General features: G+C 29.8%; 1 protein-coding gene across 5 annotated transcripts in view; it reads left to right on the top strand.

Moving 5' to 3' along the window:
• The window catches only part of LOC118181845 (uncharacterized), a 430621-nt gene extending 412873 nt beyond the window's left edge, over positions 1 to 17748 (top strand). For all 5 annotated transcript variants that reach the window (XM_085818578.1, XM_085818580.1, XM_085818579.1 and 2 more), the window contains one exon: positions 9988 to 17748. In XM_085818578.1, the coding sequence (XP_085674704.1) occupies positions 9988 to 10110 (123 nt within the window). In that variant the 3' untranslated portion in view covers positions 10111 to 17748. The remainder of the gene's footprint in view (positions 1 to 9987) is intronic.
• The last annotated feature ends 4085 nt before the right edge of the window (positions 17749 to 21833 follow it).

Here is a 21833-nt window from a genome sequence, read left to right as displayed (position 1 = left end):
ACTGGTAGTTCAGCCTATTAATCGTATTTGTTTGCATTTGATATTTGATTTTAGTGGTTTTAAATTTGGAATAAAATGAATAAGTTTTGAGTTTGATAAGGTTATTGCTACAAAGATAGCATTGTATTTACATGAAGACTACATAAAAAGGCAGCATCGAAACCAAAATGGAAAAGCTTTAATTTTAAATTTCATAGAGTAATGAGTATTTTTAATTATTATTGCGTATAGTATTTTTATATCATTAAAAAATTCCCATGTTAAAATTCTTAAGAGGATTTCGACTTCATCTCTTTATGTGATTATAGATATTAAATGAGTTTCTATAAACGCCATTTGTAAGTAAGCTATAGAACGGAAACAGCTATTTTATATTGCACGTATGAAACAAAACAGGAAAATTTGTAAACTGGGGATTTTTAATATTAAGCTTTATCAGAACATTGGTAAATAAGCAGAGGTTCAGTGATTTTCATTCAGACATTTCTCTTTTCACCTTGACGTCAAAGCGTGACCAATCACTCAGCCAGATGCTGACGTCTAAGAAATAGATTCTCCTTATGATATTACCCCAAATTCCTCCACCCTCCAGCGATTATTCAATTTAGTGAATTCCATTTGCGGGAGATATAGATCCGATGCTGCTGCTGATTTTGGTACGCACTGGAATATCTAAAATGAGTTCATTCGATTCTCTTCATTTTGATTTTTACCAGGTCCAGAAAAAGAAAACTTTTTTGTAGGCTTCATACGCTAAATAGCCTTACTCAGCTTCTTAATATAAACTTCAAAAAGTCTCATAAATCTAATTCAATGAATCGCTCCACTTTTCCAAGAACATTACGCTTCTTGTCATTTAATTTTAATGTTTATAGATTTACTTCTTAGTACTTAATGGGTTTAGGAATTTGCCCAAGTGATTTCTACCAAAATATTATGTTTTACTACAGTTTAAATAACAGAAATGAGTTCTCATCTTTTAATAACTGTAGGACTCTGCTGATCCAATATTTCTTATAGCTGGTTTATAAGTGCATTGTTAAGTATATGTATTACAACCATTTTAAAAAATTCAAGTATAGAATGCACAACTATAGAGGAATCAGCGTTCGAATTCACTCCGTTTCGCATAAGCATGTTGTTTATCACTGATTCCATAACGGTAACAGAAGCGACTGAGCTCATGAAGGTTTCAAGAAAATATTACATATTTTTGAAAACATCAATGCTTATAAAGACACGTCCGCATAAAAATGCTAAGCCAAAATCTTGGAGAGCTACCAAATCGCATGTTAACTATATAAGACCTCATATAATAATAACAAGATAAAATTTCAAAATTAGGATAAAGTTCCTTTCATGGTTATCTAAGTAAATATTACAAAATATTCATGAAATCACGTTAATCATTTTGAATCACGTTCTGTAATGAAATGATTAAAATTGTATATTATTAGAGTCATTATACGTCAGATATAATAAAAACGTGTAAGGAATTTATAATTAATAGTTGTTTTTAAGAGCACTATCACTGATGGTAAAGAGTTTGAAGACTCTGGTTTCGTGTGCGATTTGAACCCGAAACCAATGTTATTTCGCGTGATTAAGCTCCTTTTGCCTTAGATCTGGCTTTTCTTTTTTCTCATTTAGAATGTAATTCGTACTTAATTATCGTATGAATTTGCCCAAATGCTTAATGAACTTGACAAAGTTAATACTTGATGAAGTTGAGTGGCGTTTTTTTTAAATTTGATTTGAATCAATATCATGAGCATTATTTTTGAAGATAACGTTTTGACTTCCTTTGTGGTCTTCCATTTGCTTCCTCTGTCATGCAAATTAATTTATCTATTAATTTCTTTAATATTTAATATTAATATATGATTATACGTTAAAGTCTTTAAAAATTAATTCGAGATTGATATGAAATCGAATTTCACGTAAAATCTCATTCATTCAAATCGAATATCCAGTAAATCAAGAAATGCTTGTAATTTTTGTAATAGTAAGTATGCTTTCATCTGAATACTTGGTAATAATATTATACAAATTATTGGGAAATTTATATTCTTTTTTTGAAGATTAGAATTAATTTATAAACTTTGTAAAAGTCTGTTATTTTCTTCTTTGTAATACAAAATTATACTTTAAATTATTCTAACGAAATGATTCTTAAATCATTCTAATCTTCTTCAACTTACTTAAAAATACTAATAAACTATTCAATTTTGAATCCACCAATAACCGAGTGGATAAGACTGTTGAACACTGGTATGTTACTCCGAGTCAAAATTCTAGCCTGTGGTTGGAGTGTATAAGATTTTCTTGGGCTTCGTTCAAGTATGTCGTAAATGTAAACTGTTATTTCTTAGGAAATCTTTCCATGAAGTATTATTACCTCTCCATGGGTAAATACCCCGCGCGTGCTATATTTTAATCACTTACATCTCTCATCTTTCGTTTAAAATTTAAAGATTCATACTGTAATTTTTATTCGAAATTTTAAAGTATTCCTAAAACAGATAGTTTCTGCGAGAATTTCTATATTTATGCTTCACGTTTTTTATCAGCATGAATTATTATTGTAATGAAATTCGTTATTAATAACTGGGAATGTTTTATTTATGACCGTGAAGAAAATTCTCTATATATTGTACCTAAAGAAATTCATTTCAAGAAGCAGCGCTATGTCATGGTTACATATTTTACATTTCTTAACAAGTATTTCTCTTAGTAGCTTCTTCAGATCACATACTAGATTTTACTTTCATCACAATCACATTGTCTGCAAGAATCTCGTAGTGTGAAAAATATCGTATCACACTCAATTTTGACACTTCTTTCTGTCTTTTCTTCGATTGTTATTTGAAACTTTGCTTTCGCAATGAGTCAGTGTCATTTCTTCAACAGAGAACCATTTGTCGCCGCTTGGCATGTAGCAGATATTTTCGTCCCTTAAGGTTTTAATGCCAGACGGGTTCCCATAAATCTTAATGGAAGTCGGTCTCCAATTTTGAATCTAATCCGACTTCCGAACTTTTATAAATGTTCCTGAAGGCGACTCTGAAAAGTTGACACGTTCTTAGTTTCAATTGAATTTATTGCTACCGTAAAACAAAATAATCGTCGCTTAACATGTGCAAAGTAACGGTCGCAGTTTTTACATACTTTTCCTCAGGGTATACGAAATGATGTATTAGCTTTAGGATATTTATGACCGTTCATATTTTACCACGCCTAAAACGTGATAGGTTATTTGACTACGTAGAAATACTGTTGCCAATCTTATAACTTGTAAAACATTTTTATTTTCTCAAACCAACTGCTGTTCTCGTATGTTCTAAAATGTATCTTAGAAAGTTGTCTTGACTTGCATCATTTATTAAAAATCGTAATTAAGCAATCATAAAAGTTGCACGATTTATTCATTGAACACTCATCTTGTGTATAGTTTTAATATTTTCATTTATGCTGAGAGATTTATATTGTTTGTAACTAAAAACCATTATTTAATTATGATTTACTTATTATTTACATGCACTATTCTTTAATACTTTTCAGATCGTATCATTAAATTATAAATTCCTCTTCTATTAAGAATCAGGTGACTAGAGAACAATTCAGCATTTAGTTCGAATTAAGAAAATATTAGACACTTTTCACAAATATGCACCTTTTGGTGTATATTTGTATATAAGTGGGTACCCTATAGTACGGAGCAAACATTTTTAGCGAGGGTCAAACCAACTTCCCTCCCGCTTAGTTACAGGTACATTCCGCATATCTATAAAAATAAAAGAAAGGGGTAAACAAAATTAAGTCGACCAAGGAGAGGAATATTTTTATGTAATATTGTTTCTTAATTTCAAGTTATCAGTTTTACTGCTTTTTAGTTCAGTTTTGTCAGTAGTTCAATTTTATTGATTTTATTTTATTTTGTTTCGTTTTAAATAATTGTAGAAGGTTAATTTTTATTTGTAAGCTGTAATTTGTTAACTTTTAATTTAAGTTTGGTAGTATTAGTCTTTTTATCTTTAAAGTGAACTTTGTTTAACTTTTAATTTTTTGTTTAAGAACTTAAATTTAACTTTGGTTTTATTTGTACTGTTTTGGTTTGAGGTTGTTTAGGTTTGCCCCTTAAGGATATTTAACTTTTAAAATTTAAAGCTTTTGTTTGTTACTAGTTATTTAACGAATAGATGAGACAGTGGTTTTTATTTTTAAATGTTTAATTGTCATGAGTCATCATTTAAATTAAATTAAGGGAAAATAAATGTTTCTTAAAAGGAATTTTCACTGAATTAATGTGTATTGAGACTATATCAAGTAATTTAATTAATTTCTAAATGTCAGAAGATAAATTTATAGATGTATTACTGAAGGAATAATGAGTTCTAAATTAGCTTTATATGTGAGTTTAAATTCTTGAGTGATATTTAAAAAGATTAATAATCGTAAGGTGTTTCATTATGATTTTGGTAAGATTTGGAAAATGTTAAAATTGAGATTAGTGTTCAATGAAAATTGTGTAATTACAGTAATGTACATAACTAATAATTTGGGTACACTGATCGTTGTACAGATTGTCAAATGAGAAATTATGAGCAATTTTTTGGATAATTTTTTCTAGGGGTAGTCTGGCCAGGTATTTAAAATTAAAATTTTTGAAATATTTAATAAAAGTTTTTATCGATTTATTATTGTATATTTTATTTTGAGTTTTTATTTGTGGTCTACTGTGGACCCTTATGGAAAACATGGTTATTTCTTTTCATCTCGAACGTGGGTAACTTATTGCGGATAGTAGGGAAATTAATTGTGTTGTAACTATACGGTCAGATTAATTAACTTATCTGAACTGGTGATTATCTTCTTACGTGAGAGATTTATCTTTCCCTGATATTTTTAAGTGCTCTGTGCTATATTTAAAAGAAAATTGGTTGAGGCTATCTCTAGAATTTATTGAAATTTATGTGTTTTCAAGAAGGAGAGCCTATATAGTTTTCTTTTAGAGAGAGATAGTATGGTGATGATTTTGTTACGGAAATGCAGTTTCACATTCTTCTTTGATAAATAATCTTTTGATTTTACCAAAACACGAGGGAGGATATTATCCTTTCATTATTGACTTGAAGAGTATGAGCGTTGATTTCATAAACTTTATTTTACTCTGTTGATGATTTATGGAATTTGGTCTAAGTTTTCTTAGTTTTCCAATCACCAGGCGCTTAAAGAGTTCATTTGGTTCCTTTTTTTTTCCGCGGCGCCAAGAGATGCTTAGTAGTAAGCCAGACAGTTTAAATAAAATAATATAAATATTTTTCTCCGTAACTCTGACTACCCGGAATTCTTCTAAATATTATTTAATAACGCTGCTCCGTAAGTGCTATTTTGAATTCGGTAGTATTCCATTTGAAATTCAACTATAACATGCGCAACGGGTGATACAAACGCTTTCATTAGTCTTGCAAAGAAGCTTATGCAGTCATTTTTAATGTGGTAATGTATATGGTTCTAATTACTGCTAAGGTGCAATAAACTGCATATTCTCGCTAATTCGGATGAAAGCCAATAATAATGAAATAGCTGTATAGCTGTTTTATATGTTTGTGAGAACTGAGGAATCTGACCATAATTTTCGCTGTTTTTTTTCGGGGGGGGGAATTTCAGTTTTTATTCCGATCTGGTTTAATGTTGCTACACTTATTACTGATCCTCTTTTACATATTTGTAACTAAAGTAAATGAACAATCTGAGACATGTAAGATACTCTTGAAACCATAATGCCTTAAAAGGGAGAGCAAAATATGCTGTACAAAAACGAGTAAATAAATAAAGAAAACGTAATAGGATTTTTCGTACTGAATGTCACCATAACAGTTTATCTTCTTTCGTTTTTTTAAACGTTCCCACTTCATGTTTCTATGGTGACGCTTCTCACATTTCTTGAATTTAAGGGTTCAGTGGTTTAAATTGCTAATCGTATCTCGTTACTGTATAATAATAGACTAAGAATTTAGAGTGTATATTTTACCTGCAAAATGTTCGAAATTTATATCTATTCGCATGTCCATTTTCATATGCCCATTTTTAACATATTCATTTCCAACATCATCAAATAATGTCTCTGTTTATCAATATTGTTGCGTTTTTCTTTTCTGACACTAGTTTTTACATTATCATCTTCCTTCACGTTCGTACGGGGCTCATAGATTTGGAGTGAATAACGACGACACTTGATGAAGTATCGAAACACACTTTATTACCAATATTGATCAGGACAGCTCCAAAACACTTTTACATTCGTCGAAGATCTACTATACACTCGCTGGAACAATCAGCGACACAGCCTTCACACTGTCAGGCTAAAACGGTGGAGACAGCTTCACTGCAAAGGGCCAGAATACAGCTCCCGATTCTGCTCGGTCGTTCTTGGAACTCCACGTACTCTCGAGACTCTCCACGCTACAACTCGCGATGTACTCGACGACCCACTCTGCACTCGCTGCCCGGCTGTCAACTCGATCGACTCGAGACACTAACTATCTCGCATTCTCGAGGCACCCACACACACTGTCTGCGGACTAACAGGGTTTATATATATTTCGCTTGTGTTCGAGAACATTCTGGGCTAAACCGATAAGAATTCGTTCCAGAAGGTTCTCCAACCGTCCATGGTATATCGCCAATTTTGTCGTCAAATGTGGCAACCCTGCCTTCCTTGCCATTTTATGGCAACCCTAAAACTGCTTTGCGGAGAAACTATCTTACTGCGCCTGTACATTTCGTAACAATATCCATTGCAGCAGGAATTGCCGAACAAAACCTCTATAATCCGCAAATCACTCGACAAAAGAAGCATCTTTCTAAACCTTGACATTGGTAATTCTAATGGGAAAGAAGCCAAAGATTAAAAGATTACGCCAGTGTACAGCAAAAACTATTGACCAGTTCACACTCTCAATATTTTACTCTCGGATCTTGAACTTTAATCTCAGCACGGCGCTCATACTGAGTGAGAATCTCAGTAACAACATTAGAATAAGCTGGTATTTCATGAAGACTTAGGATATTTTGAAATAGTATTGTAGAAATCATCAATAAGCAGGTTATTATGACTAATGTAATTAACTGTCTGAGAACAAAGACGCGTTCGAAGCATGGCTGAACACCTTTTTCACAAAAGGCTGTAGTTTCTGTAAGCAATGCCATTTGCATGCAAGCAGCTTTCCCGGGTAGGTGAAGCATAAAGCAGAGTATGCTTGATTACAGTCAGATCAAATTATCTTTTAATACCTAAGGAAGTCTTATAATCTGTCTTTAAAATAAGATCTTTGCTCAAAAACCTTCTCAATGCAAGTAGGAGATGCAAATTACTGGAATTCCTTTCTTAAAGCTGTTTCCATTTAGAACGTCTGTGAAGACAGATTTTGGCTAATACTGTGTGAATTTTACTTTGAATGGCCATTAGTAACCTATTTACAAATACAACTGAGCAACTTATATTTTCCAGTGTTTTCTGTTTTTCTCAAAGATCTAATTATATATTCTAGTCCAGTAAGTAATTGTGATTATGGTGAGTCAAATGATTATGATGTGGTCATCATCTAATCACAAATATTAATGTCCAGTAACGTCGACTCAACCAATATACAGAAATAATTGAAGTCACCTGATGACGAGCTAAATGATAATGATTTCCCTAACATCGATCGAGTTTACAAACTTGGCGATGAATTTACTAATCTTGAAAACCCTTTCAAAATGAAAAGGAACTTGAAGCAGTTTTAGAAACCTGTTCACATAACTGAAGAGTTTAAAACGCATGCTACGGATTTGGATCCAAACCTGGAAATAAATATTCAGGTTCATTATTAATAATGTAGATGTGAGAAAGGACGAAATTTTTTTTAAAAAAAGAAAACCAAAACAGCACTTTGGCATTATTCCGTCAAAAGAAAAAAGTTTCAATTTCGATTGTATAATAAAAACATTATAATCTTGAGTTCCAGTCTTGAGTTTTTGAATATTGAGTTCTTTATTACATTTAATTATATGCAAGCAGCTGAAAGAGAAAAGGGATATTAACAAATAATTAGACAAAGCGCAATATTTTATAAGATTTCTATTTTTGATTAATCTGTTTCATTTAATATGGCCTTTCACAAGGCTTGATCAATCGTATTAAGGGAAGAATTCCTGTGCATAGTTTTTCAGCTTTGAAGGAAGCTGGAAGAAAAAGGATTCAGTTTCTTTTTTCTTCTACACAGATCAGCAAATTGCCGTCGAATATCATACTTTGCATCGAGTTTGAATTTACCTAATAAAATAACTAAATATACATCTTACTTAAATCCACTTTGAAGTCTGAAATCAATTAGCGTAAGCCGAGCTCATAGGCTTCATTATTCATTCTCTAGAATTACCCACGTTATTTATCACGAATTTGAGCTTCATACAATGAACATGTCGATTTAAATTAATGTATTTAATGGTATTCCAATACTCTTTCTCACGAACCAGAGCCTTAATGGGACATGCATCAAAAGCTGTTTTCTTATTATTAATGTTTTTGTTTGGTTAACACCTTTCCTGTTAGTTTTTAAAGATAAATTGATATTGTAGTAACGGTTAACGAACAGCATCGTTAATAACAAGCACAAACCTGACTTTATAAGCACAAATTTGACATATATCAAAATTTAATAGTCTTTTATGATAATCTCGTCTTGTCCTTCTTACAAAACGTTTCACCTTTCATTGTCGACTATGACATGTCTCGAATAAAAAACAATGAAGAGTTTTTAAGTCTTAAATCTTAATCTTTTTCTTCTAGACAGTTATTGCATAAAAGTGGAAAAGATCCCATGTTCTAATAGATTCTTTGAATTCAGGGCTGAAAAATTCCCGTTACAATAAACCTTCCTTCTTTCCACAACATTTTGATGTCATTTCTTTTCATTTTGATGTTTTCCAAACTGAAATTTAAAATAATTTTAGTTTATTAACAAAGGAATTTAACTAGGTAAATATTTTGCAAGCCAGTCATTTTTAAACTTTTTAAGTCGACTGTGATTATTATTATATAAATGCCCAAATTAAATGACACAATTCAAATTATAAACAAAACTTTTGCAATCATGATTCGTAAAATAATAACCACAAATATATATTTGCGAGGGCCGAGGCAGGTGCACTCGCTATTCAATAATTTTAAACGCGTTTCACATATTTAATTACATCTGATGATAAAAAAGGAGACTGTAGATGATATGTTAAGCAGCAAGTGTAAAGATAAAAACGATTATGTTATGATGATAGATGATGAAATGACAAAAATGTTTTATTTCTTAGTAACAGGATATAATACTTCTTTATTGTCACTTTTAAAAAACTTTGATTTTAATACTATTCCTAAATAAATGTCAGATTAGATAGGTAACTTTAGAGGGTATTGCAAACTAAAGCTTTTCTTCGATCTGTTATGCGGGTATGTCATTACAAAGTAAAAATAGAACATAAAATGTAGTTAATTTCGAATTTTTATCTGAAATGTTTTAATGGCGTCTTTCAACAGAATCTGCAGAAAACCATCCCTAATCACTAACACAAGTAAAATTCGCTTTGAGTGATTAAATTTCCTGTCAATGAAGATTGCTTGAAAATAACTGAAAAACGGTCTTCTCATCAAAGCAGAAATAGCTATTTGCTGTAGATGAAAGCCTTTCATTACTATATTTATTTATTTCAAAATTTATATTACTTCATCTCCTTTCAACACTTGTGTTATTTCGATATTTTGTCAGAATCTTACCGGATCGCAGTCACGTATTTTGAAGTAACACTTAATTGCAGTCCTGGCATCATATTCCAATGATACCATATTTAAAATAACACGTTAGGAAATGACAAAAATGCTATATGTCACTTCAAATATCTTTTTAACTAAGACATTTTTAATTGTAAAAATGTATTTATCTTTTACAGAGTCCCTTACCATCTGGCGATGAAGGTGAAACAGAAGGAGCAACAGCTGTTGCCGAAACTCTCATCAAACCAGATGGATCCGGATCAACGGAAATGCCAGCCGCCATAACCGCTGAATCTTAAGGATGTATCACCCACATTAATTTCTAACTTAATTAAACTAATCGGTACAGATAATTAATTCAAAATGTTGTTCTTATCTTGGTATAAAATGTCTTAGGTCTTTAAACAAAAACAAAAGTCGTGTTTCATTGGACTGTGGCTGCGCTTGTGTTCTCTTTCTGCTACCAGTTCTAAACATGCAGATTTTAATAGCTTCACGAGAATCAATGTTTCTGGTTTTTCTGGAATTTGTTTGGCTTTTATTAAACTTACCGACTACACAAATCCTATTCTAGTTCATTTTTTCAAAGAGCATATCGTTCATTATGAAGTATATTTAACTATACGGATTAAATTTTTTAGAAATTCTTTAATAGATGTTATTTAAATTTTCAAGAAGTTTAAAATTATTTAAATTTTGTTAACTATGTATTTACTCAAATAAATGTCTTGTGCTGAGAACTTGTGATAAATATAATGGCAAAACATTCTACAAAACAGAATATGGAAAATGACGTAATGAAAACAGTTCCACAAGTTTTCTTTAAAGTAACTCACTGATCTCTGGAAAGCGCTTTTAAGTACTGAAAACTGATTTTTTGTGGTATTTAAACAGCGTTTTAAATTAAAACATAAACGATAAATTCTACATGAATTAAAAGAATAACCTATAAAATTTGAAACAATTGTGCTACTTGAATGGCTTCTCAGAACTATATAGGCGCAGATTTGGGTATAATAGCATGCTACAAGTTTATATTCCTAAACGATAGCTATATTTCAATACAAATATGCTACCATCATAATTATAACCATTCAATTGTTTAAAGAATTTCTCAAATTTTAACTCATTTTTATATAATTACTTTAAATCCGTATCCTCTCATTTTGATTAATTGACAGCAAGAATAAATACAAAACAACTACCTACTTTCATTACTTGGCAAAGTATTATTATTATAAATTACCTAGTTGCTCTGACGCTTCTGATTACATACTTTATGACCATTCCATATTTTAACAAGCAGAGAAAATATTTAGGCTGGAACCATTAAAACTGTTCTAACAGCAGATTAATATTCTTAAAACGTTCTTTGTCCTTTGTGTTTTTAATTCGCCAAAAAAATATTCCATAGACATCAGAAACTGTGATTATTGAGCTGCATAATATATATTTAGACGTTGAGGCATCTGTGGTTCAATTTTAAATTTTTATTGTCAACTCTTTTTGAATTCATTCCCTTCCTCGCTTACTTATTATCGTTATATCCGCACGTAATAGCATTAAACAATGAATATGGACTGGTTTTTTACACACAAATGCTCTGCGAGATGCCATATAATTTGACATTTACTGCTGTTTGTGGTGTGGTCGTGAGCGAGGTCTCATTAATGGAATATTTTTCTTTTACTTAATTTATATTTTTATTTTTGTTTGTGAGTTCTCTCTTTAATATTTTTAATATGTTTTAATGTCTTAGTTATGTTGTAATAGGTAATTCTGATACGTTACTTTATTTTCACATAACTAAAATTATAATGAAAATCTGAACTCATTATAATAGATAGTGGATCTCAAATTAAAACTAAATGTTTGAAAATGATGAAATATAACTGTTGTTTATAAATAATAAACTATTTAAATTTTCTTAATATTTGAATTCGTTTGTATTTTGAAAGGAATAACTTCGGTGTGTATGTCTGATGCAATTATAAATATGTACAATTATTATAATAATTAATTATAATTGATTATTATTATAATTGGTAATAATAATTGATAATTAATTTTTCCCCAAAAATTTTTCTTTACTTGTTCTTAGTTTTGTTTATGTGCTTCAGAAAATTTCGCCTAAGCGTACAACTTAAATGCACTGTTTTCTAGGGAAGCATCTGCGCACTTAACATTCACGTTTTACGTCTGCAAGAGCAATTAAGAGCTTAAATGTAATTGTATTATTTTCTTAAATAATTGCCTAAATTCTTAGAGTGTCTTCTCTTAGTATCACAATATTAATTAATGGAATAATTTACTTACAGTAATTCACATTTCTTTTAAACATTTTTGGTACATTAATTCCTAACTGATATTTCTCACTCGAAATTTTCAAAGAATGTGATTTTATTAATCAAAATGTTATTTAAAATTCGCTCTTTGTTATTTTCATTATGTGAATATTAAATAATCGGGCTATAAGATATATAATGTCATCTGTATAATTGTACATTGTAAAATTAGAATCTTTGTAGTGTTGCAAATGTTATTGAAGTTCCTATTTCTATTCGAAGAACTATATCTTGAAAATTATTGTAGAATCTTCATGCTAAAACAACTACTGCATGAATTTTATTTTAGAAAAATTTAAAATGTGTGATACATACTTTACCACCGAAAATCAAAACTTTCATTAAAAATTATTACCTATCTTCAAAGTATTAAGTGTTTTACTTCATCATTGCGTACACTTTCACAACATTCATTTATGTCGATACTCTCTCTTATCACACACGCGTCCACCAAATTTTGTAAATATTCGCTTCAATTAATGCAAATTGAATTCAAAATATTCATATTTGTACCCGAAATTTTCAACAGCTTCGGTAGATTAAAACGAGCCTATTCTAGCTCCGAGGGGCAAATGTGCCTTTTTAAATTCCTTACCGATCACAGATCATGAGGTGCTTTCGAAAATTACTTATCTCTACTATTAATGCCCCAGTTATGTAAATATGCTCCTAAAGTTACTTCTGTATTTATATGAATTTCAATTTGAATGGAGATTTTCCAAAAAAATTTTTTGTTTGAGTTAAATGACTTAGTGACATAGTTTGCTAAGTAATATTGAAGAATCGTATGTGTAAAGTCAAGCTAAGTCTTCTTCCTAGTTGAGCTTCCCATTTTCTTTTCTCTCGTATCTCCCGTCATATAAAATGAAAAAATCCTTCTAGAAAATTACACACTGTCTTATGTAAATAGCTTTATATATTTCCTGTAAAAATTATCTCTTTTTTATACTTTAAATGTTTTCTCTTTCTTTTTTTCATTTAATGAAATAATATTTCACATATATTTTGTCTCTCTTCACATCTAATTTAAGATTTATGATGTGATGCTGGGTAATAAAAGATTTTTAATGCTTTAAGTATGCAAAAAATTAAACTTTATTTAATAAGATTCTGACACATTTTTGTTGCATGATGAAATAAATATTCATCATTAGATTTGCTAATAATACGTAAAGTAAGTAGCAGATAAACTTAAAAGCAATTTAGAATAAACGAGTTCTGAATTACTTGCGTAACTTTTTCTATTTTTAAATCAATATAATGACTTTTTCTTTTCAAAATATAAATGCTCGGATAATTTTTAATTGAATTATACTTAGCATTCAGTGATAAAAAATTGGAAAGTGTTTTTATGTTCATTGTTTTTAATTTTAAAATTTTGCTTGCCCTATATGCCTACCTTCAATAGCAGTTGTTAAACATTTTTATAAGTTACAAACGAACTTCTAAAAAAATTTATACGCACATGTATGAGAATGGCGCATGTTTAAATTGATATGATTTTCTAATACAGTAAACTTTTAAGGAATTTTACTGTGATATAAATAAAGGTTACATTATTAACATAAGTTCTTTTAACTTTTTTAATTTTTTAAATATGGACATACAGTTAAATCCATTATTTTTACCTGCTCTTGCAAATTTGAAACATTTGCTACTTTTTATACTTTAATTTTGGGACTTTATTCAAAACCTCCCAATATAATTCTGGTATTTTACATCTTTAAAATGGTAATTTTTAAATAAAATAATTTAATACTAAAAGAACGTAAAATTATGTTACAGCTGTTGAAGAAATATTTTCTTGCAATTACGTGAGAATAATTTACAGAAAATCTGATGTAGAAGTATCCTTCTGGGTGGCAATAACATTTAGTAAAAGAATACTGCATTGATATTTTAATTAAATTTTAATCTTCAGTGTTTTCAATCTTCTTCATTTTCTCCTATTCTTTTAAATACGATATTATGCCTTTCAAACCAAGAATGAAACAAAACAAATTTTACTTCTACGTAAAATATTTGTTTTCTTTCTACGCATATGTATTAAGTAACGCTTTTACAATGGATATTCATAGGAACCAAGAACTTCTAATAATGTTTAAATTTATTATAAGTATTTTTTTTTATCTTTGAAGAGCCTTTTGAGACACCTCTTCGCCATGAAGTGCTTTCAAATTTAAAATAGGTTTATTCAATTAGAGGAAGTTTAAACGTATGTTTTTCAATGTTAAAAAATGCTTAAGAATGTTAAACAAGAATTCTCGCAATGTAAAAAATGGATAAATGCTGAAACTAGACTACGCGACATAATATTTCCAGTGTGTTTCGCCTAAATAAGTTTTACAATTTTTGGAGCATTGAGGACATGAATTAGGCTACTGTATGTGTATTAATCTAGTCGCTTTGTTAAATTTTGACAGAACTAGTCATAGATATGACGAAGTTGTGCTTGACGATTTAAGAAAAAGAGAATACTTCGTCACATAGTTATTGATGGCCTGTGATATATAAATATTACATATATATTATACATATATATATTTATTAAGTTTCCTTTGAGTTACACTGAATTTCTGCTGCTTCCTTTCATAACTGTGTTCCATGGATTGCATAGTTACTTCTAGCTTTTGCAGCCCTACATAGTCCATTTCTCTCCGTTCACTGTGACAGCAGAAAATTAGCTCACTATTTATTCTATTTTATCTTTATCATCTTTTTCCTTGCGTTAAAACTTTCTAAATACAATTTAGTACAGCTGTACCAATTTTAATCATTTTTCTGCAAGTCAACATTCTTACGAACTGTCAGTGTTGGGCATAATCGAGCAATTTTCGCAGATGGCTAAATTAACTTTATTATGCCCTTTTTTCGATACCGTATTAAATAAGCATATTTACTCTTAAGTTTCTACCTATTTGAATTTCTAAACTGTAGTGAATATTTAATTATTTCCATTGCAAATTATGTAGGTCTATTTAAGTGTGTTATAAACTTATTAATGGTGGAAATAATCGAAGAGTTTAAAGAAAATTCCTGAATATTTTCAGTAAATGTTGCTATTTTTCTCATTTTTCAGACATGAAATTCAATTGTAATTTTTCTCTATTGTCAGTATTAATCGATATTCTGGTGGAATTATGGAATTATTGTCATGTGTTTTCATGTGTTTGCATTTTTATTCAGCTGTATTATCGCTCAGCGCCTCTAAGCTGAGAAGTTGCATTATTTCTTAAATTCTTTATATCTATTTCATACTTACTTTATTACAATCAAAAACAAAACTTTATTCTACAGAAAAAGAGCCGTATGTCTTGTATCATCTTTAAAATTAATATTTCATCAAAATATTTCTATTGCCTATAAACTCATACTGTTAGTATAATATGAAAATTATTCTCAAGTTGTATTACTTTGTTAGCTTAACATTTGGGTTAAATGCTCACCATATTAAAATTTTTCAGGTATTCTAAAAGTCTGTATTGATAAAGTATTTAAAATTCATAATAAAGCTTTCGAAAAACCTTTTATTTATAAAATATACAGCAGATGTGATCTTAATATAATAAGAGTAGTTACAATAAAAAAATTTAATTTTCTAATAGAGCAAATTTCATAATCGTTGGTGTAAGGAGATTATATGTCATTGCAATGAAATCATAGACACTGATCGCGACACTGAAATACTTCTAATTAAAAATAATTCTAATTAAAATTTTATTTCCTGCCTCTGTGTTTAGGTATTTGAAATCAAGCTTACCTGTTTCTTAAAATATATTAAAATATTTATCACGCTTAAAATATATTAAAATATTTATCACGCCGGGCCAATTAAGAATATCAAAAATTTAGGAACACATGTATCATGCTAAAAAAGCACCAAGTAGCATGGATATATAAAATATCACTTAATATATACATTTTGCCTGTGCATAGCTTGCTTTTTCAACAGTGCTATTCTTGATGTTTCACTTCTCATTTTTCACGCTTGCATATTTCATTCTCTCTTCGGTCAAAATTAATCACTTTATACGGTAATGCCTGTGCAAACTTCCATCATCGTGAGAATCCATCGTGAGTACTAATCCATCATTGTGAGAATAAGGCTGTGTGTAATCGTTGCATTCTTGAATGGTTTTCAACTACACTTTCAGGTATTCATCAGAGAATAATTCTGAATGATTATGGATATTTTTGGCTATTTTGTTCGATTATGCTTATCACTTCGGCTTGATACAGAGCTCGAGATAATTCGTAGCTGTTAATATCCTCAATTATTGGTTTTGTATCTGGCGTCTTGATGTTGGCTTTGCTTTGAGTACATAAATATGTGGTTCCAAACTTTATTTATTGTATAAATATTAGAAATGTGTAAGTGGGGTTGTCAGAAGGTTATTGCGAGACCATCATTTTTACTAGTTAGTGGTGATAAATAAAAATGATAACTATGCCTTTTGAATACTATGTTTTATTTTAACACCTTAACCGTCACATTTCTTATCAGTTATGCCTTATAATTTATCTATCTCTACATGTAATAAAATTAAATTACTAAAATTACATATTTTTATATAAATCCATTAATCAGATAGAAAACTTTTGCTTAACTAAAACTTTCAGCTTCGTAGGAAAATTATATACGTATAACTCATTAATTGTATTATCAAGATTATTTATTGCATAGAACAATTAGGATTTTTTCAAACGTTGTTTATTTATTTTTTGAGTTTCAGAAATGAATACATATCAGAAACATATCTGCTGCTATTTTAAGCTACGTAGCAATGAAATATATTTTAAATTAGCATTTAAAAAAGTACTTAAGTTACATTTGATTATAAAAGAAACAAAAACTTACATTGAACATCGTAGGAAATAATTTTTGGTACCTAAACTTCTTTTCTATTTATGTGCTCGATTTGTAACTTCATCATGTTTATGGATTTCTTTAACAAGATATTTTACTAAAATAAATGTATCTTGCGTATGTATACATTGTACTTTTGTGCATATTCATAAACCTATTGTTGATTTTTGAACACTCAGTTATTGAAATTCATATATTACTTACACACGTTCTTAATTTATCTTTGATATGCTAACTTATGTAATTTCTATGAGCAAGGTATTCTCAAATTTACATATCATTTAAACCAGAAAATTTTTCCTTTAACTCTTATTTACGTTTTATGTTGCTGTCATTTGTACTTTACTTCATTGGTCTGTTTGCAATCATATTATTCTAATTCTTTATATGATTTTATAGATGAAGTGTCTAATAAAATTTGTATCAGCACGCTACATTCTGTCTATAAACAGATTCCTCATTAAATTTAATTATTAACGAAATAAAAAATATGTGTATTAACTTTTTATTGATTTAAAGAAATATTTCTTTATTTGTATAAGTTTCCAGTAGTCAAGTCATAAAAATTTTCTTATTTTCTGAGATAATTACCTCTATAATATCTCTTCTGTTTACATTTTACTACATAATAGCCTTTAATTATAATTTTTGTTGCGCTGGCTGCTGGTAAGCTGGAATAAAGCGAAAGTTTTGTAGAAATAAATAATAAAAATTTAGAAAAATGATGTATTTTAGTTCTGATGCCTTACTTTTTATGTGTGTGTGTACTTTATTTGTCAACCATTTTAAATTACCACAAATTCCGTTTTGTGAAATTATACAGTTCTAAAAATCATGTACACTTTTAAAAGCATTAGATTTATGATATAAATGGGGTGTAGCTTTTAATTTTCAAATAGAGACTCTGAAGTTTTCGCAACATACAGTTTTAATTATATTTGATGCTTGCACATATATCAGTTATCCATATTAGAGCTTCGCAAGTAAGAATATATTATTTTTCGGTTTTAAAACTATGATTCCTTTTCCATAAACAGCAGTTTCACTAACATTCGATATCAACTTCTCAATTTAACATCATTTTACACAAATCTATCAACAGTTATAAGTGTAGTATTATTATGTAGAAAGGAAATAAAAATTACAGCTTGATTTCTGAAAGGTATTTGGTTTCTTTAAAGGAAAACTCTTATACGAGTTCTAAATATCACTTTATCCGGTATTTGCTGTGATAACATCCTGTTTATGATTATGCAGATTGTAAAGACATAGCATTACATGATGTCATAGTAATTAACTTAAGTAATTAGACTACTAATTCACATTTTAGAAGATTTTGATAAAATTTTTGAAATAATGAAAACTTTCGTTATAAATATGATAATAACTAACAAAAAGAATGAGAAAAGGAGCAGTTCTATTACTAATCAACAGAAAAAGATTTTTCTTGCATTCTAGGGGAAAATAAACTATTTTCTGTATCCTGGATGCTGATTCAAAATTTCTATCAATTTGGTCATCGGCTTTAGTTTTAGAAATACAGCATAATAGTTGTCTTAGATGCTAATATATGCATATAATTCCAAATGTAATTAACTGTCCTTTTCCGTAGCAGCAAGAAATAAAATTAATTCCAATTGGTCATTCTATTAATACGAAAGAAATGTATCAGTCGATTCAGTGTAATTCTTAAAATAAAAATAAAAATAAATATCGTAATATAAATAATAAAGTAAGTGGATGACTTACGTAGACTTAAATGAAGAGGGTTTTACCTGGTTTACAAAATAGGTATACAAAGTAGCCAAGCTTATTATGTTTTTGAGAAAACATAGTAAAAATGTGATCAATTAATTTCAAAAAATTGATTTTAAAGCGAAATTGTACTACTAGGAGAACAAAATATAAGTTAATAATCTTTAGTGGACAGAAACTAAATAAAGTCACTTTCATTACATTTGAAACAGGGGCTAATGAAATAATCAGCGAAATCTTAGATTAGTGATAGTAAGTGCTCTAATGTTTTATTGCATGAGTTGGCGAATAGCATAAAAAAGTAATCAACAAGTCCTCGGAATAAGGAAACTTAGAAGAATTTCACATTTTCATAAATATGATGACAATGCTTTTATCTCATGCAGGGTTCTTGTTCTTTTAAATGTCGTAAACTTTCTTTGCAAATGTAAGATAGAAAACTATTCCTAATTAGCACAGAACGTACTCTTCATTTCTCTTAATTGTAATACAAGTATTAAGTTTCATTACCTACACAATTATTCAGATGAGTTTAAAAAATACTCTTAAGTTATTTAAATGAAGAACAAGTAAAAGGTCTTCAGTACATAAAATTTATAAAAATGTAAATATTAAAGACGCTGCGATGTCTTCTTCATTACTGATTACTACTGGAACCTTAAATTTCACGCTAGGTGTAATTTCACGCTAGGTGTCACGCTAAAAAGAAGTATTTTATGAGCTAAATAATTGCTTTATCTTTCATGCGATTGAATCTGAAGTAATATTAAATTCATAGCACTTTAAATATATTCAAAATTATTATATAATATTATGTTAAAATACAATAAATTGTCTATTTCCAAACTATGCTTTTATTAAGATTGAAGATGGAATCAGAATTTCTCAAGAATTTTTTTCCTGTACCATCTACACAATATTACACCAGTTTTAGTTTCTGCTTTTAGAATAAAAATGCTTTCAGCTACAAAACCTAACGCATTCTTATCATACAGGTGTCTTTTACTGAAATACTTCTTAAAATCATTTCTGTTCCATTAATCTTTTATCAAACTTCTTGTTAGAAGTATTAATAAAGTTTTCCATCCGTTTTCTGTTCGAAAAGGTATTGCTATAATCTTTCTGATTTATATACAGTTTACGATGTTATGGGGTATAAAATTTATTTTTCACCACACATTATGAACGTTTTCTCATTTTTAATGAAATAGAAATTACGTCCAACAGATACTACCAGCGCAAAGAGAAATGCGACCGATTTCTTTCTCTTTATGTACATATATTACACTGTCCAACAGATATTCTAGAATGTGCTCTAAGGGACAAAAAGGTTGCGTACCCCTGCCTTAATAGATTAAATGGTAGTAATCCTCGATTCATTTTTCTTTATTACTGTATCTTTATCCTTTACTGTTGGCATTATACTTTGATTTTTAAAGTTAGAAAATGCCACTAATTATCTTCAGTCACTATTTTCATAATATGTATTTGGTTACTTATCTGCTTATACCGTTTTTCAACAATTTTAAGCTTTACTTAGTAATAGTTTTTTTAAATGCAACTCACCTTTAAAAAAATCTGATGAGTATACCACATGACTTCCTTATACGGCCTGTTAAATTACATTAACTTTTTGCTGCACTTCATTTAAACTTATTTCCTCGAATTTCATTATAGATAGATTTCTCATTCATTTAATTCAGTTCTCACTCCGCTGCAAGACAAAAATGCGCAAAAACTTAAAACAGCTTCATTAAAAATTGTAAAGCACACAAAAAAAAATATCTTCTCGTAAAACTCGGGAGCTCGGTTACCAGCCCTTGCGAACAAGCTGTTACTGCCTCTTTGTCCTCCTGATTTGATGCATGATTTTTCCACTTAAAAATTCCAACTTTGAAGGTTTCTGAAATAATTTCGTAAATGGGAGATTGCGGAACTTCATAAAAAAACTTTATGAATTACATCATTTGTAAAATTCCTCAATTTGATCATTCAGCCATTTGACACTGTTCACTCTCGGCTGCAAAAATCAAGCTCCGTGACATTTTAATTAGTTAAACAATTTATATCGCCCATCAATGCCCCAGTGATATTGTCAACGATTGGTGAAACGAGCCGATTTCATTATCCCTTCGGTCGGCCTGAATTGGTTTTGGTGGTTTTGCCTTATGATTACAAGATGATAACGTGATTACGAGCGGTTTCGCGTGTATCATGATTAACAGTTTCCCTTCGAAACCTCCTCCAATAAAGCAATTCTTCCTTTAGGCTTATAGCCCCCGCATTACTTGCCATAATCAAGCAAACCAAACCAAACCGATTTTCCCCATTCTCAACATTTTTCTTGTTCACCACGTTTCTGTAATCTTTAATAATCGACTACAGAATTTCAATTGAGCAGATCCATTTTACTGTTTACACAATTTTGTAATGCATTGTTCTTAAAGCTATCTAAAACTGTCTTAATGCTTTCTTTAGTTTGTAGAGTTGGGCGCCTCCAACCTGCACGCAACCAAGAGGTGACTGTTGAAACTGGAAAATAGACAGAGTCTTGCTAAGGGTTTAAGTCCCTTTTTATTCAACTTAAGAAATTACAATTGCGTGCTCTTGACGCTCACAAACTACGCCAACCCGGCGGTAAAATAAAAATAAGAACCTGAAAAGAAAATAATAACAATACTCTAACTACGAGGCTCTCTAAAAGTAACTAACCTCACCGCGTTTTACAATACCGCTGCTAATTCAGCAAACTTTGAATATCACGTTGAACGATTAACAATACTCCGAGGCAAGCACACAGGCCGAAACGCGGGGTTCTTCAATTTCTGGCTAACTACCTCCGCGCTCGTGAAGTACGAACAGCACATCTCGAAATCGTTTCTTTTCTATTTAACTCAGAATACTTCCGCTGATAATTTGAATCCTTGCGCGTTCTACTAAAATTTACATACTCTGGCATTGGCAGTTCCAGGGGACAGTAAGGCTTGACAGGAAAGATAGTTTAAACTTAAAATAAATGTTAGTTAAAATAAATATAAACTCTACATTTGCCGCT

This window comes from Stegodyphus dumicola, chromosome 6, assembly GCF_044657685.1.
Source record: "Stegodyphus dumicola isolate Sdum_Otavi_A_Nest chromosome 6, ASM4465768v1".
NCBI classification, from domain to species: domain Eukaryota; kingdom Metazoa; phylum Arthropoda; class Arachnida; order Araneae; family Eresidae; genus Stegodyphus; species Stegodyphus dumicola.
The sequence above is the reverse complement of the archived record's forward strand: the minus strand, read 5'-3'. Positions and strand labels throughout refer to the sequence as shown.